The sequence below is a fragment of the Prionailurus viverrinus genome, chromosome B4, assembly GCF_022837055.1.
Source record: "Prionailurus viverrinus isolate Anna chromosome B4, UM_Priviv_1.0, whole genome shotgun sequence".
In the NCBI taxonomy this organism is placed as follows: Eukaryota; Metazoa; Chordata; class Mammalia; order Carnivora; family Felidae; genus Prionailurus; species Prionailurus viverrinus.
The window spans coordinates 96,397,463-96,414,951 of record NC_062567.1 but is presented as its reverse complement, the minus strand read 5'-3'; the positions used below and the strand labels follow the sequence as shown (position 1 = coordinate 96,414,951).

Here is a 17,489-nt window from a genome sequence, read left to right as displayed (position 1 = left end):
ATCTTTGATCTTAAAGTTATTGGAGATCGTTATGAGTAGGCAAAGTCTCAACCAAGGCATTCAACCCTGGAGAATGTCTATGGCTGTATTTCGAAGGGAAAGTGGTGAATAGGTGGATCCAAGATCATTAGGTCTAAAAGCGCAATGTTCTTCCCTGTAGCCCTCCCCAGCCTTCTTCCAGAAGTACAATTTCCTACGGTGTCCCTCAGGGTCTGAGTTGTTAAACTCTCCTATGCCTTTCAGCTTTGACTATTATAAGGTTCCCATGTAAAGAACCCTCTGTCACTTGCTCCATGGCGGCAGCAGCAGGTTCTCCTACTGACTCATACCCTCCTCACCAACAATGAGCTCTGGGATTCCTAACAGACTTTGTTACTGATTTGTTCCATCATGAGATCAAGCTCCATGTTGGGTTCTGCTCTGAGCTTGGAGCCTGCTTGGAATTCTTTCTCCCTCTCTCTCTGCCCCTCCCCCTCCCCCCCTCAAATAAATAAACATACATTAAAAAAAAGCAAATTCCAATAATATGAGTTTTCTGTAAATCATTCATTTATGGGAAAGCAGTCTCTTACTCCTTAAATTTTGTGTTCCTGAGGGGACATGCATGGGATTTTCCATTTCATATCCTCTGATTTAATTTCAGATTAAAATTCTGACACACTGCCCAACACATACTTCTCCTAACACAAAAGATTTACATAGGGGATTTTCGTACCATAGCTCCCTGCCTTTGTGGGCTCAGATTTTCTGAGTTACATTGCAGTCTGAGCCTCTTTCTGACTGAATTTCAGAGGTGTCAGATATGCATTATAGTCTGAAGTCTTTCCCTATCTACTCCTGCTCTCCTGGCCCTTTGTGTGTGTTTCTGTATTCTAATAAAACTTTATTTATAGACACTGCAATTTGAATTTTATGTAATTTTCATGTATCATATTTTTTATTTTCTTAAAAACCGTGTTTTAGAACAATTTTAGATTTACAGAAAAAAATATGAAGATCATACAAAGTTCCCAAAGACCTCACACCCACTTTCCCCTATTATTAACATCTTAAGTATGTTTGACACAATTAATGAATGCATATCAATACATTTTCATTAACTAAGGTACATACTTTATTCAGATTTTCTTAGTTTTCACCTAATGCCCTATGTTCCAGGATCCTGTTCAGAATACCATATTACATTTAACAGTCATTCGTCTAAACTTAGACTCCTCTTGGTTCTGATGGTTTCTCAGGTTTTCCTTATTTTTGATGAAATAAAGAAAGTTTTGAAAGTTTTTTAGGCGAACTGGTCAGTATTTTATAGAATATCCCTTAATTTGATTTGTCTGATATTTTTCTCATGATTTGACTGGGATTCTATGTTTTTGAGACGATCACAAAGATAAAATGCCATTTTCATCATATCATATCAAAGATACATAATATTAACATGACTTACCCTGTTGATGTCGACCTTGTGTCTGAGGGAGGGTTTATCAGGTTTCTCCACTATAAAGTTACTCTTTTTTTCCCTCCTTCCCATACTATATTCTTTGATACTTCAAGTTTTACAGGAATCAACTAATAAACCTCTTATACTTCAGTTTTGTCTTTTTTTTAAGTTTTTTTTTAATTTTTTTTAATTTTTGAGTTTAGAGAGAGAGAGAGAGAGCATGCGTAGGTGCCCATGTGAGCAGAGGAGGGGCAGAGAGAGAAGGAGAGAGAGAATCCCAAGCAGGCTCTGTGCTGTCAGCTCCATGTGGGACTTGATCCCACCAACCATGAGATCATAACCTGAGCTGAAATAAAGGGTTGGAAGCTTAAGCAACTGAGCCACCCGTGTGCCCATAATTCTGTCTTGACATTGGCTTCAGGAGGATCTGAAATGGCACAGATGGTTTCAGTAGTGATCCAGTGAAGCAAGTGGTAAGAAATCATGATCCCTTGCTTAGGTACTGGAACTGAGCCAGTTTTTACATGGGGAAACCACTGAAGAGGTGGCTGAGTTCCTAGGAGGCCACTAGTATGCACTTTAAAGATTTTCCTAGTACTTTCCAAAAGGGACCCAGGGACATTTACTTGAATGAGTATATATTTGCAAAGGGGGAATATCCACATATTTGGGAAACTGCTGGACACATGATCTGAGCTGACACTGAACCAAAGCATTATCATGTGATTGAATCCAAGTGGAACCACAGGGCAAGAGTAAGCTACATGAGCAGATAACCTAGACCTCAATTTCACCCATCAGTTATACCAACATCCCTGTCTCAGTTCACACCTGTGACTATATTGAGAGGGGTCTTGTACCTAAAAATAAAGGTAATTTTTAAAAGTAAAATCTTAATTTATCGATCAGTTGGTCCAAGATATGGGTGCAAGCTGAAAATGGACAATGGCTGCATTACAGCCATACACAGGGAGTGGCTTTGAAAGTCAGCAGTGAGAGAAAATCTCCAGGGTAGTACATCTGACCATCCACTTTGTATGGAAACACAAGTGGCTTGAGATGAGAATCAATATGGACACATGGACAGCAGCAAATATCTAGCCAGAGGTTAGGAGTTTAGAAGGAAAAGGATGGAAAGGGGAGAAATAAGAAGGTCTGGGGCAGAGGCATGTGAATGGAAACAAGGGAGTGGGAATGGCGTGCAGAAATTTTTAACAGATTATTGCCCACCAGAGGCATTGAAAGACCAAGTAGATGAAATAATTTATCAGTTGAGATTATCTAGACTTTGTCCTCTCCCCATGCAGAGTTAGCATGATGGGCAGACAAATGGAACGCATGGATGCCACATGTTGGTCCATTTGCATGGACTTTCATTTATCGGTGTTGCTCCAAGTACCTCTGTATGTAGATTCTACCAACAACGGAGGTGAATTCTGAGTCCCTAACATGGCACTATTGTTTGAGGAGACCAACTGCCACTTGGTGGCAAGTTGACTACATTGGACTCCTTCCATCCTGGAAAAGCCAGTGGCTCATTCTCATTGAAATAGACACTTATTATGACATCTTTCCTGGGTATGAGTGTGACTTTACTGCCCTCGAGAGTCTTAGCTAACATCATCATGTGTGGGTTTCCTGAGTGCCACAGGAATAGAACACCATATAAGCATAGAGCATCCCATCAGAGGTCTCGCTCCAATGATGAAGTCTATCCAATCTGTTTACATTTTTTTAAATGTTTATTTTTGAGAGAGAGAGAGAGAGAGAGAGAGAGAGAGAGAGAGAGCTGGGGAGGGGAGGAGAGAGAGGGAGACACAGAATCTGAAGTAGGCTTCAGGCTCCGAGTTGTCAGCACAGAGCCCGACATGGGGCTCAAACTCATGAACCTGTGAGATCATGACCTGAGCTAAAGTTGGACGCTTAACTGACTTAGCCACCCAGGCACCCCTATCCAATCTGTTTAATAACAGGAATATCATTAGTGTTCCTCAGATTTTAAATATTTTTAGAGATGTTGTCTAATACTGCCCATAATCTATTTCCCTCAGTCAGGTGGTACTTTGAATTTCAGTGGGCATGTGCTTTTGGCAATTCCTTCTGCTAGGGAAGGGAAAGAAAAGGCACTGTCCAATGTCCTCCACTCTACCCCAACCTACCAATGCTGGCCAACCTGATTTCTCAGCAACATTATGTTGAATTATGTAGAAAAAGTTCATGGCTATCCTAAATAATTGCATGTCCTACCCCTTCTACAGTCGCCAAGCCCTTTGACTCCAGTTTCTTTCCCATTCCCATTCTGTATGTTGTTCCTTGTGAACATTCTTTACTCATTCTTGCTCTTCCCTAGGCTCCCTTTGTGTAGTGTCTATTACCACCCTCCCTGTAACTCATTGCTATGGGAAGTTGAGGAACCAACAATCTTTACCTTTATCTGGTTTTAAGGAATGACACACTTGATCCTGGACCAATTAAATGAAGGACTCAAGATAGCATTGGATCACTAATGTTATGTCAATGTTTATTGGTGGAGTGTAGTGAGTCTTTCACACTTTTTCAACCCTTAACTAAACCAACCCTTAACTAAACCAAGGGTAAGTATATACTACACATAATGTAGTATAGACATTTGCTGGCTATTGCCAAGGACATTTCAACAGTCTAAGTTTTACAATGTGTAATAGAATACATGATACTTTAAGGAATGAACTGAATGCTCATTCACCACTCAAGACTATTTGGGCCAGAACATCCTGGTCAAAGTACATTCCTGAAACTCAGTGCCATGGAAATTGAATAAGAGTAATTTTCCCTGACACCCCTGGGATTCACGCTAATGATCCCTTATGTAGGGAGTCAACCTGTAACTTGTGTAATAAAGATAAAAGTAAATGTTCTAAGAACATAGGGTGTGTGGTTTTGGGAGAGCTGGAGATGATATCGAGAACCAAGACTTAGGAAATAAAACTTAAAAAGACACTCTATTCCTTTGACCATATAATGCTATGAAGGACCTCTATGAAGGATTTGAGTTTTAGTGCCATTATTGTTCATGCTGTTTCAGAATAATGAACATTTTAATGAAAATAACTTTTTTTTATATGAAATTTATTGACAAATTGGTTTCCATACAACACCCAGTGCTCATCCCAAAAGGTGCCCTCCTCAATACCCATCACCCACCCTCTCCTCCCTCCCACCCCCCATCAACCCTCAGTTTGTTCTCAGTTTTTAACAGTCTCTTATGCTTTGGCTCTCTCGCACTCTAACCTCTTTTTTTTTTTTTTCCTTCCCCTCCCCCATGGGTTCCTGTTAAGTTTCTCAGGATCCACATAAGAGTGAAATCATATGGTATCTGTCTTTCTCTGTATGGCTTATTTCACTTAGCATCACACTCTCCAGTTCCATCCACGTTGCTACAAAAGGCCATATTTCATTTTTTCTCATTGCCACGTAGTACTCCATTGTGTATATAAACCACAATTTCTTTATCCATTCATCAGTTGATGGACATTTAGGCTCTTTCCATAATTTGGCTATTGTTGAGAGTGCTGCTATGAACATTGGGGTACAAGTGCCCCTATGCATCAGTACTCCTGTATCCCTTGGATAAATTCCTAGCAGTGCTATTGCTGGGTCATAGGGTAGGTCTATTTTTAATTTTCTGAGGAACCTCCACACTGCTTTCCAGAGCGGCTGCACCAATTTGCATTCCCACCAACAGTGCAAGAGGGTTCCCGTTTCTCCACATCCTCTCCAGCATCTATAGTCTCCTGATTTGTTCATTTTGGCCACTCTGACTGGCGTGAGGTGATACCTGAGTGTGGTTTTGATTTCTATTTCCCTGATAAGGAGCGACGCTGAACATCTTTTCATGTGCCTGTTGGCCATCCGGATGTCTTCTTTAGAGAAGTGTCTATTCATGTTTTCTGCCCATTTCTTCACTGGGTTATTTGTTTTTCGGATGTGGAGTTTGGTGAGCTCTTTATAGATTTTGGATACTAGCCCTTTGTCCGATATGTCATTTGCGAATATCTTTTCCCATTCCGTTGGTTGCCTTTTAGTTTTGTTGGTTGTTTCCTTTGCTGTGCAGAAGCTTTTTATCTTCATAAGGTCCCAGTAATTCACTTTTGCTTTTAATTCCCTTGCCTTTGGGGATGTGTCGAGTAAGAGATTGCTACGGCTGAGGTCAGAGAGGTCTTTTCCTGCTTTCTCCTCTAAGGTTTTGATGGTTTCCTGCCTCACATTCAGGTCCTTTATTCATTTTGAGTTTATTTTTGTGAATGGTGTGAGAAAGTGGTCTAGTTTCAACCTTCTGCATGTTGCTGTCCAGTTCTCCCAGCACCATTTGTTAAAGAGGCTGTCTTTTTTTCCATTGGATGTTCTTTCCTGCTTTGTCAAAGATGAGTTGGCCATACGTTTGTGGGTCTAGTTCTGGAGTTTCTATTCTATTCCATTGGTCTATGTGTCTGTTTTTGTGCCAGAAAATAACTTTATAGTAAGAATATCCTACCCATGGAATCAGTTACAGAATCCAACTCAAAATAACCTAGGAAAACTTACTGGCTGAAAATAGGATATATTCTGGAAAAAACCCAATACATGTGAAAGGTGGGGATAAAACCAGGTATCAGGGACAACAGTCTTTCATTGCTTCTGTTTGTATCCATTCTTTCTTTCCATACAGTCTGCTAAACAGCCTCAGAGATTTACATATTAAAACTTGATGGCGCTCCTAAGCATCTGACTTTGGCTTAGGTCATGATCTCATGGCTTGTGGGTTTGAACCCTGCATCAGGTTCTATTTGACAGTTCAAATAGAACTGCTTCGGATTCTGTCTCCATCTCTCTCTGCCCCTCCCCTGCTCACACTCTGTCTCTCTCAAAAATAAATAAACATTTAAAAAAATAAAATAAATAAAAAAAATAAAAACTTGAGCCACTAAGGACACTAAGAAGAACCTGTATTGAATGTCTGTCTGGATCCCCAAACCAAAAGCAATGATTGTGCCCACCTGTGGTCAGTGGATCATCCCCAGACTAGGGAGACAGAATCATGATAACAAAATAACTATTCCCATGGTAACTTGTGGATACAAAAAGGTGATGGAAGAATGGTAGGAAAGAAACTGGGATAACAGTTTTTTAGAAAAATGAGAATTTAAGGAAATACAATAATGTATATATGCATTAATCTATATATGCATACAATAATGTATATATGGCAAAATTGCCTCCTGTTAAGAACCTCTGGCATATAGCAATCATATTCCATGAAACTACCTGGAGAATATGTTGAAGATTAAAGTTAGATGAGTAGAAGTCAGATATCAGATACATAAGTTAGTCATAGTGGGAATTGAACATAGTATTATGAAGAATTTATACTTATAAATGCATCAGAATGTCCAGAAATTAATTTGTTCTCAGTCCTAGGTTGTTTACAAATCCAAAGTCAGTCTTCTCATTGTAAAAATGGAAGCAATACCAACTCCACAGAGTGGTTTTGATTATTAAATAAGTATGTGAAAGCACTCTGGAAGCTATGAGATGGTATACAAATATCAGAGAATACTCATAAATAACAGTCCTGTAGAGAACCAGCCCTTTTCTGTACCTAAGTTTTTTGTATTTTTTTTTCCAGGAAGCTGACTTCATAGAAATTATATACATGTAGGGTTTTTTGGTGTAATTCTCATCTTGCCCCATTTAAGAATAGGCTTTTAATATAATAAAGTTAATAAACATTGAAATTTATACCATTTGATTGATGCTATGTTAGGCATTTTTATTCAGATCATTTATTAGTACTACACATGGTAAGTAGTTAATTTATATTATTAACTTATGGGGTGCCTGGGTGGCTCAGTTGGCTAAGTGTCCAACTTCTGCTCAGGTTGTGATTTCATGGTTCATGAGTTTGAGCCCCGCTGCTTGGGATTCTCTCTCTTCCTCTCTCTCTCTCTCAAAATAAAAAAAAATTAATTTATATTACTAATTTGTGAACTTTTTTTCTTTTAATAAATACACTTTAATGTTTATTTATTTTTGAGAGAGAGACAGAGCACGAGTGAGGGAAGGGCAGAGAGAGAGGGAGACACAGAATCTGAAGCAGGCTCCAGGCTCCATGCTGTCAGCACAGAGCCCGATGCGGGGCTTGAACCCACAGACTGTGAGATCATGACCTGAGTTGAAGTTGGATGCTCAAACGACTGAGACACCCAGGTGCCGCACCAATTTGTGAACTTTTACTGTACATATTGAATAACTACAAGTATATAACTTTTTAAATTTTATTTTATTTTACCACATAAATTTGGAAGCAGCCAGGTTGCTCAATCACAAATAATTAAACTTTTGACAATTATTGGCCTTTGGTGGCAACAAATTATATAGCCTGGAAAGAATTACAACAAGGCTTTGATGAAATAGTAAGCATGAAATAGAAATAAAAATTTGTCTCCTAACAGCATGTACAACTATCACTTAAACTATTTCAAACACATACAGTACAAATATATACAATGATATTCAATGCCTTGATATCACGTGCCTTGATCATATTGATCAATATCACCACCATCATCACCACTACCAAAAATAGCTATAATAGTAATGATGAAAACAACAAAACCAAAAGTTATTGAATGGTTATCTTGAGTTGGAACAATCCTAAGCATATTACATGTATAATCTTAATACTTGAGAAACTTATTAACCTATTTAAGAAATATTTAAAACACAGAGATAGAAACATATTTAGAAAATAGGAATTCCTTCCTTTATAAGGATAACACAGTAAAATCTTAAGACCAATTAGATTAGTCAAGTCTTTTTTAGTATTTCTATCATCACATCTTTATCTGTTCTCAATGTCCCAGAGCTTGTTTTATAATATGTACTATAAATATGTATATGTTTTTCAAACTTAAATTGAATAAGAAAATAAAACCTATTGTAGTAGTGGTTTGTACATATCCTGTTTTGTTAAAGCTTAGTGTTTTATTTCTCCCCCACCTTTTTTTTTTTTTTTTTTTTTGGTATTATACTTTTGTCCTATCAAGGAGGTAAATCTTCCCCTTCCCCTTCCTCGTCCTCCTCCTCCTCCCCTTCTTCTTCCTCCTCTTCCTCCTCCTCTTCCTTTTCTCTATCTTCCTCTTCCTTCACTTCCTCTTTCTCCTTTCCCTTGTCCTCTTCCTTCTTTTTCATCTTCTCTCCCTTTATCCCCTCTTCCTTTTCCGGCTCTATTTCAACTACTTCGGGGGAAAATAGCATCTCTTTCTCCAATAATATATTTGGAAACCGAGACTGTATTATCAAAACAGTTATGACACATACTGAAAAACACAGTGTTCTCAGAAAGAAAATAAATAAGCACAGTGGGTCACACACAATTGGCCGGGGAACTTCCCATCTTGGATACCAAAATCGGTAATCTGTAAATAAAGAAGCAATTGAAAGCTGGATTTCAACATAAAGTAGTTAAACTGTCTAAGAAATAAAGGACAACAATACATACATATGGCTTGGTCACGATCTGCATTACCTAAAAAGAAAAAGAAAGTCCATAAAGACTTACATAATATTCCTTCTTTCCCTAGAAATAAGATATTTTTTCTAAAAATAATGATATCATTCTCCTAGTTGTCAAGCATCATGCTGCCATCTTTGATGTGCCTCCTCCAACCAGTAGCCCATCATAAAATATAATGTATTCTCCATTAGTAAAAGTCAGCCTCGTCTGCTAGAGAGAACATAGAAGTATAGGAATGAGAACATGTGGATTCTATTACTAATTCTGTTTCTAAATCATTGTCCCCTTATACGAATCACTTCACTTCTGTCCTCTAAAAATTTTTCTGGCTTCAACATTCTAGGCTTCTATAATATCTCTTACTTGCATCTCTCTTTTTCCCCCCAGATCATTCCAAATTAATCATCTGAATCTATTCATTTTCCTCATTTAATTCTTATTTTCAGAAGCTTTCAGTTGCTCTTCCTTTCTTAGATAGGAAAGTTAATTCCATAGCCTGGCACTCATTGTTTTTGCTATCTTGCCCAATGCTATCATAATACTTTTCAGGAAATAAATTTCTTTTCCTCTGCTCACTGGGGCAGAGACAATAAGACAATCATTCCTGGATTACATTAGGAAGGAGAGTGAGGATAAATGAGTTCTCACACAGACAGAACCCAATGGCAACCAAGAGGTTTTGTCTTGCAACTGACACTACCCTTACAAGAAAATTTAGAAATCACTCTTCAGACAACTTTAGAAATGAACTGACCTACTGGTTCTTTGAGGTTATTTTAGCCTTTTGTGCTTGGTCTTATTTTACTTCACAGTTTATGTAATGATTTCTATTTTAGAGCTCCTTTAAAAAAATCTTTTACCACACAGTCTATATTTTCTCTACTTCATTCCATATATGTGATCAGTTTGAGCAATGATGTAATTAGCATGTTTCTTATTTATACTTTCCTTCATTTGTCATCACTAATCTTCATTGATTACACTCTTACTTTTGTACTTGATTGAATATTTAAATACCATTGTTTCATTTATCAGCTTTAAATAATATCTTTTGGCCCCTGGCTATAAAAGATGAAGAAATTAAGCACATTTTTCTACCTTCTCTTCTTCTCCCAAATTTTATTAATTATATCATTTGTATATTGACAAATTTATTATATTTACTTTTTAAAATAATTACAGACTTCAGATTAGTTTTAATCTTTGTCTATCAATTAAGATTCAATGTTTATGGATAGTTATTTCAATGCAGCTTTTCTGTTTCCACTCATCTCTTCTTTCTGGTGAAAGCCATCCTCTAGGGGTTTATTGAGAAAGTTCTCATGAAGAACTATGTACCACAAGTTTCGTCATGTTCCCACAACATTTGTCTGTCTCCTTGTACTTGAATAATAGGTTTGCCTAAATTTATGTACAGCATTAAGGGCAATATAGATATAGTCATTATTCCACTATCTTTTAGCATTGACTGTTCTTGTAGAAAAGTTTGACTCCAGCCAAACTACCCGCCCCCCCCCCCCCCCCATGAAGCATTGTTAATTGCCAAAGCAGCATTCTACCACACTGGCGGAAAGTCAACCCTGAAACCAGGCACTAACTACCTTTCTGTGAATCCCTTTCTCTGTGTAGCTTCAGGTTAGAGTTTGCCAATGACAGGAATGCAAGTGAAATTTGGAAGATTTAAGAGAAGTGGAGACCATTATTCTCCCGAGGTGGTTGTTACCCAGATACCTGAACAGATGTGAGATTCACAGTGGCTTCTTGGTAGGATGGGAAAAATGCTTTGCTGCCAAACACTGAGACCGTTTAGTGGGAGCTTTCTCAAAGATTCTCAAATTTTCTGGTAAGCTTTTGAGAACCACCTGTTTTGGTGCTTCAGGCTAAGGAGGTCTTCAGTGTCTGCTTCCCTGACCTTTTAACTACAGTTTCTCTGCCTTTTCGTGGCAACTTCTGTGATCTGTGCTCTTCTAGTTTCCACCATTCATGAAAGCTCTCTATTCTATGTTAATGCTATACTGTCTGAATATTTAAAGTGGTTGTTTTCCTGATTCAACCCAGACTATTAAACTCTAATGAACTATTTTATATTTTGGTTTGGATACTTAAAGGAGTCTTTCTTTTCCTCTAATTCACTAGGCAGTGTCTAAATGGAGACTATTTGGCATTATTTTTTCCTGGCACATAGTATGCATTTTCTTTCTTTCTTTTTATCTATACAAGGTTGTTTTTATTTTATTTACTTATTTTAAATTGAGGTATAATTGACCTATAACATTATGTTAGTTTCAGGTATACAACATAATGATTTAATATTTGTATTTATTGTGAAATGATCACCACAATAAATCTAGTGAACACCTGCCATCATATGTAGGTACAAATGTTTTTTTCTTGTGATGAGAAATTTTAAGTTCTATTCTCTTAGCAACTTTCAAATATGCAATACCTTATTATTAAGTGTAGTCACTATGCTCTACATTACATTCTCATGACTTATTTATTTTATAAGTAGAAGTGGAAGTTTGTACCTTTGACCTCTTTACCCATTTTGCCCACCACTAACTTCCACCTCTGGCAACCAGCCAATCTGTTCTTTATATCTGTAAGCTTGGTTTTTTGTGTTTGCTTGGGTTTTTGTTTGTTTGTTTGTTTTATATGTAAGTAAGATCATAATGGTATCTTTCTTTTTCTGACATTTCACTTAGCATAAGGGTCATCCATGTTGTCACCAATGGCAAAGATTTTCATTCTTTTATATGGCTGAATAGTATTTCAGTGTGTGTGTGTGTGCGTGTGCGTGTGTGTATCACATGTTCTTTATCCATTCATCCATCAATGGACACAAGATATGAGTTTCATATCTTGGCTATTGTAAATGCTGCTGAAATGAACATGTGGATGCATATATATATTTTATGAGTTAGTGTTTACATTTTCTTCAAATAAATACCCAGAAGTAGAATTACTGCTTTAAATCCAGAATTACTAGATCATGTGGTCTATTATCAAGTTTTTGAGGAACCTCCCCTTGTTTTCCATAATAGCTGCATCAGTTTACATTCGATAGTAGGCATTTCAATGTTTAGATTCAAGAACTTCTATTTCTGAAATTTTTATTATTTCTTTAAATATTTGTATCTATCTATAGCTTTATTTTCTGTCCTATTATTTTTGTTCTGTTCTTCGGGGCCTCCAATTATTCACATGTTGAATCTGATTTATCAGTGCCTATTTATAATTTTCTCTTTACAAATTTTTTAACATTTATTTATTTTTGATAGACAGAGAGAGACAGAGCACAAGTGGGGGAGGAGCAGAGAGAGAGAGGGAGACACAGCATCCAAAGCAGGCTCCAGGCTCTGAGCTGTCAGCACAGAGCCTGATGCGGGGCTTGAACCCACAAACTGTGAGATCATGACCTGAGCCAAAGTCAATGCTTAACCGACTGAGCCACCCAGGTGCCCCTATAATTTTCTCTTTAACTTTTAAAGACCTCCATATCCCTGACTGTGTTTTTCAGCATTTTTTATTCCACGTGCTGTTTTCAATTTGACTTTCAGTTCTTCATTAGTATATTTGAGATGTACTAAAAATACTTTTGTTTACCTGAAACCCAAATTTAACTTGGCATCCTGTATTTAATCTGGCAACCTTCAGGCTGATCCTCCACTTGGACCCCCTCCTACCCTACTCAGACACTGAAACCCAGACTTAACAATCTCCCATACTGTCAATTCAATAAGCACACTTTAATAAAAGGTTACACTGGGGTATCTTCTTCTTCTTGTCCCTCTTCCACTGTTTCCCCCATTCTCTTCCAGTATTTCTCATTTTTTCCCCCTAGGATCCTATTCTTGGCATACTGTTCTTTTTCTATGGGTGAGTTCTTCCGTTTTTATATTTTTAGTGTTGTCTATATGCTAATGATTCTGAAATAGAGCCCTGTTCTGTACCCTAAACTTACTAGTCTTATCTACTCAGATGTTAAACAGGTATTTAAAGCTAATGATGATCAAAACCCATTATCTATTTTCCATAGCTTCCTCTCTTCATATAATTCATATCTCAATTCCACCAAACCTGATAGTTATATTTGACTCTCTTTTTTTTTTCTCATCACTATATCAAATTAGTCTCCAAGACTGGCTAGTTTTGCCCCATAAATATTAATCAAATTTGTCTCATTATCTCTACTTCTCTCATAAATACTCAAATAGGAACCTCATCTCACCCCTGGACTGTAACAAAAAACTTCAAATTGATTTGCTTTCCTTAGATTTTGCATTAAAAATATTTTTTAATTTAAAAGAATCCCTCACTTAGAAAAAAGTTGCAATACAGTACAAATAACTTATTTTGAACCATCTTAATGCAAGTTGCCAATATGATACCTTATCATCTTGGAATACTTAGTATTTCCTACAAACAAGGATATTCTTCTACATAACAATAACACAACCAACAAAATCAGGAAATTAACATTGTTACATTACTACATTCTAATATTTGGACCTCATTCAATTTTGTACTAGCTGTGCTAATACTGTCCTTTGTAACAAAAGATCATGTTCAAAATTGCATTGCATTTAGTTTTCATGTCTTTATTTTCTTTCGTCTAGGCCAGTGCTCCACTTCTTATTTGACATTCATGATCCTGACATTGTTTGAAGATAGCATGCTAGTTATTTTTCAGACAAATTCTCAACAAATCTGAAGTTTGGATTTATTTGATGCTTCTCTGTGATTGGACTTGGTTGTGCATCTTTGGCAGGAGTACCCCAGTAGTGATGCTGTGTTTTTCTCCTTGCATCCTCTCAGGTGGTGCAGGTTTGTTTGTTTGTTTGTTTGTTTTTGTTTTTGTTTTTAATTTTTCCCATTGCTGATGATGTTCACATTGGTCACTTTACTAGGGTGGTGTCTGCTAAACTGCTCTGTTGTAAAATTATTTTCCCATTAGTAATTAAGTACTTTTATGGAGAGTTACTTTGGAACTATTAATACATTGTTCCTCGTCGAACTTCTAATTTATTCGTTTATTAATTTACATTAGTATGAATCATAGTTTCCTGTTGTATCCCATGAGTTCTAATCAATTACTATTATTACTTCAGTACTCTAATCATCCCAGATTTGACCACAGAGAGCCCTTTAAAGTGGATTCTGTGTCCTTGTGTGTCTGTTTTCCTATATGTCCCTGTCACTCTTTGAGCACTTATTTCTTTGTTTACGAGTATAAAAAGATGGTCTGGGTTTTTCTTATATTTTCCCTGCCCCAGCCTTGGAACTTTTCTCCAGTGAGCCCTGGTTTTTTTTAGTGAAGGCCTGAATTTGGAAACCAAGATCTGGGTGCTAGCTGTGCTCATTCCTTTGGGGGTGGGAAGCCGTTGCTCCAAAGCCATCCCAGAGCTAGGGAATATATGCATGTAGGTACATACATATACAAATATTTACAACTATGATTATTTATATTTATTGAAATCCTTAAGTTCAAATACCTCTAGTTCCAAGTCATCACAAGACTCATGCTTGTTTTCTTCCTTTACATATTTATACTCCATCCTCTGACAGTGAGAAAACTGGTGCCCATTATCCTTAACCTATTTGTATATTTGATCAATCCCCTCAGTATATCTCCAGTCCTCGTTATTCCTTCTCCCCTCTCTTCTACATGGGTGCCCTCCTCACCCTGCTTGCACTCTTACACCCTACACCAGGCTGGTAGAGTTGCCACTTAGCAAATATAAATATAGGATGTTGCCATTTACAATGCCATGAATGGAGTTCCAGAGTATTATGCTAAGTGAAATAAGTCAGTCAGAGAAAGAAAAATACCATATGACTTCTCTCATATGTGGAATTTAAGAAACAAAACAAATGAGCAAAGGGGAAAAAAAGAGAGAGGCAAAGCAAGAAACAGACACTTAATTATAGAAAACAAATTGATGGCTACCAGAAGGGAGGTGGATGAGGGGATGGGTGAAATAGGTGATGGGGATTAAGGAGGGCACTTTGGTGAGCACTGGGAGTTGTATGGAAGCGTGGAATCACTATATTGTACACCTGAAACTAATATTACACTGTTAACTAACTGAAATTAAAATTTTTTGTTGTTGTTGTTTATTTATTTCTAAGAGACAGAGTGAGATAAAGCACGAGCAGAGGAGGGGCAGAGAGAGAGGGAGACACAGAATCTGATGCAGGTTCCAGGCTCTGACTGTCAGCACAGAGCCTGATGTGGGGCTTGAACTCACTGAGCCGAAGTTGGATGCTTGACCAACTGAGCCACCCAGGTGCCCCTAACTGAAATTTAAATAAAATTTTTTAAAAATATATAGGATGCCTAGTTGAATTCAAATTGCAGAAAATAACAAAGAAATTTTTGGGTAAGTATATCCCATGCAGTATTTGGAAGATACATATACTAAAAATATTTTTTTTTGTTTACACTGAATTTCAAATTTAACTGGGCATCCTGTATTTAATTTGGCAACTTATAGGCTGATCCTCCACTTGGGTCCCCTCCTACCTGGCTCAGACTGCGAAACCCAGCTTTGGGCTTTTCCAGTGTGTAGATTCCCTCCTTACTCTACTAGAGTTCTGACCCTTCCCATGCAGGCCACCTCACCTACATTAAAGCTTTCCTCACCTAGTTTGGACTCTGACACCTCATGTAAAATTGTCCCTAAACATGGCTTCCCCCTTACCTGTGTAGGTTTTAATACCTCTTTGTCAGGGCACTCCTATATGTGAACCCTTCCCTCATTCTGCTTGGGCTCCAACAACCAGTGCCAAACCACCCCTCTGTGGATGCAGTCTTTACCTGCTCAGTCTCTGATACTCTATGCCAGGCTTCTTACTCCCACCCCATGATGATGCTCTCTTCCACATACTTGGGCTCAGATACCACATACTGAGCTGTCTGGGTATGGGAACGCTTCATCTTGTTGTCTCTGAAAACTCAAGCCTGACCTCATGCATGGATGGCTCACTTTCTCCAAAGGGGCTCTAACTTTCTATTCAAGGCCATATCCCTATGCAGACACTGTCCTAACCCTGCGTAGGCTGTTTTCTCATATCCACTGCACTGTGTGTGAATCCCTTGTCATTCTGCTTAGGCTCTAATATGTCACATCTTGTGACCCTCTATGTAGATGCCTCCCTTGTTCTGACCTACCTAATGGTGTTAGAATTGAATTTTTTTTTTTTTTAATTTTTTTTTTTCAACGTTTATTTATTTTTGGGACAGAGAGAGACAGAGCATGAACGGGGGAGGGGCAGAGAGAGAGGGAGACACAGAATCGGAAACAGGCTCCAGGCTCTGAGCCATCAGCCCAGAGCCCGACGCGGGGCTCGAACTCACGGACCGCGAGATCGTGACCTGGCTGAAGTCGGACACTTAACCGACTGCGCCACCCAGGCGCCCCAGAATTGAATTTTTTAGAAGGAGAAAGAAAAGGGGAAGAGGAAGAGCAAGATTTTGCATCTTGATTCAAGTGAAATAAGGGCAAAAATGTTAGGGTGGATTAATCTCAGCTGTGGCATTATGATGAAATTGTCCATTAGTTTCTTTATCACAAAATCACAATGTGTCCCTTAGTGTCTGAATTTATCCCTTAGTACATTCTTCTAAGCACCATATATTCCAGGGATAGTTATACTTTATATGCTCTCATGTTTGGAAAAATTGAATGAAAAATTTAACCAAACGTATTTCCTACTTTCATCTTTTGAATATTTGGGGGGGGGGGGTGGCTAAAATAAAAGGCTATTAAACTACTTTACTTCTTTTCTTTCTATAAATATTTTAGAATATCCTATCCTTTAGAGCAGTCATTTTCAAACAGGCTACTATTTCAGGAATTAGCTGGGAAGTGTTTTCAGGGGGAAATTGTTTGTTCTCATTCTTCCTTTCAGACATTGTGGTATGTCTCCAAGGGCAAAAACAGGGGTAAGAGAGGGCAGAAATAGCTGTGAAGTCTAGAAAAATCTAAAGATGAACCTATTTCAACCCTCTTTTAATAATATAATAACACCCCTCTGGTCAAAAGAACAATACTAATGTGACAATGAAAAACTAGTGTTCAACACTTCATTTTTCTTATCATAGAATGTGTTATGGATTTTTTATGTTTAAGTTATTTTCTTGATCTTACTGCATAGAAAATCTGTGCATCTGTCATATCTGCTACATTGAGAACAAACTATTCCTGGTGTATAAGGCCTTCTCGACAGAGATCCTCTAGAAAAAAGCAGAAAACATTTAGTTAAAAAAAGTCTCAAATCTCATCATTTAAATAGCATGTTTACCAATTTTTAGTTAGGTTATAAAAGTGATTTAACTAAGAAAATGGACTCTAGAAAGTACTGAAACTGGAAATTTCAGTAATCTTCTCCTTTTTTCCCCTAAGAAAATTGTCTCTGAATTCCCTTGTCCTTGAAACAAAGTAGTATAATTTTAATGAGTTAGTTTTAATGTTGCTTTCATTTTAGTTTGTAGCAAAATTTTCCTTTCAAAAT

At 37.6% G+C, this 17,489-nt stretch overlaps 1 protein-coding gene across 1 annotated transcript in view; it reads right to left on the bottom strand.

Moving 5' to 3' along the window:
• Positions 1-7,555: 7,555 nt before the first annotated feature.
• The window catches only part of GLIPR1L2 (GLIPR1 like 2), a 33,468-nt gene continuing 23,534 nt past the window's right edge, over positions 7,556-17,489 (bottom strand). Inside the window, exons 4-6 of the mRNA XM_047865846.1 lie at positions 17,126-17,211; positions 8,958-8,984; positions 7,556-8,874 (exon numbers count right to left, since the gene is read on the bottom strand). Coding sequence (XP_047721802.1) covers positions 8,498-8,874; positions 8,958-8,984; positions 17,126-17,211 — 490 coding nt within the window. The 3' untranslated portion in view covers positions 7,556-8,497. The remainder of the gene's footprint in view (positions 8,875-8,957; positions 8,985-17,125; positions 17,212-17,489) is intronic.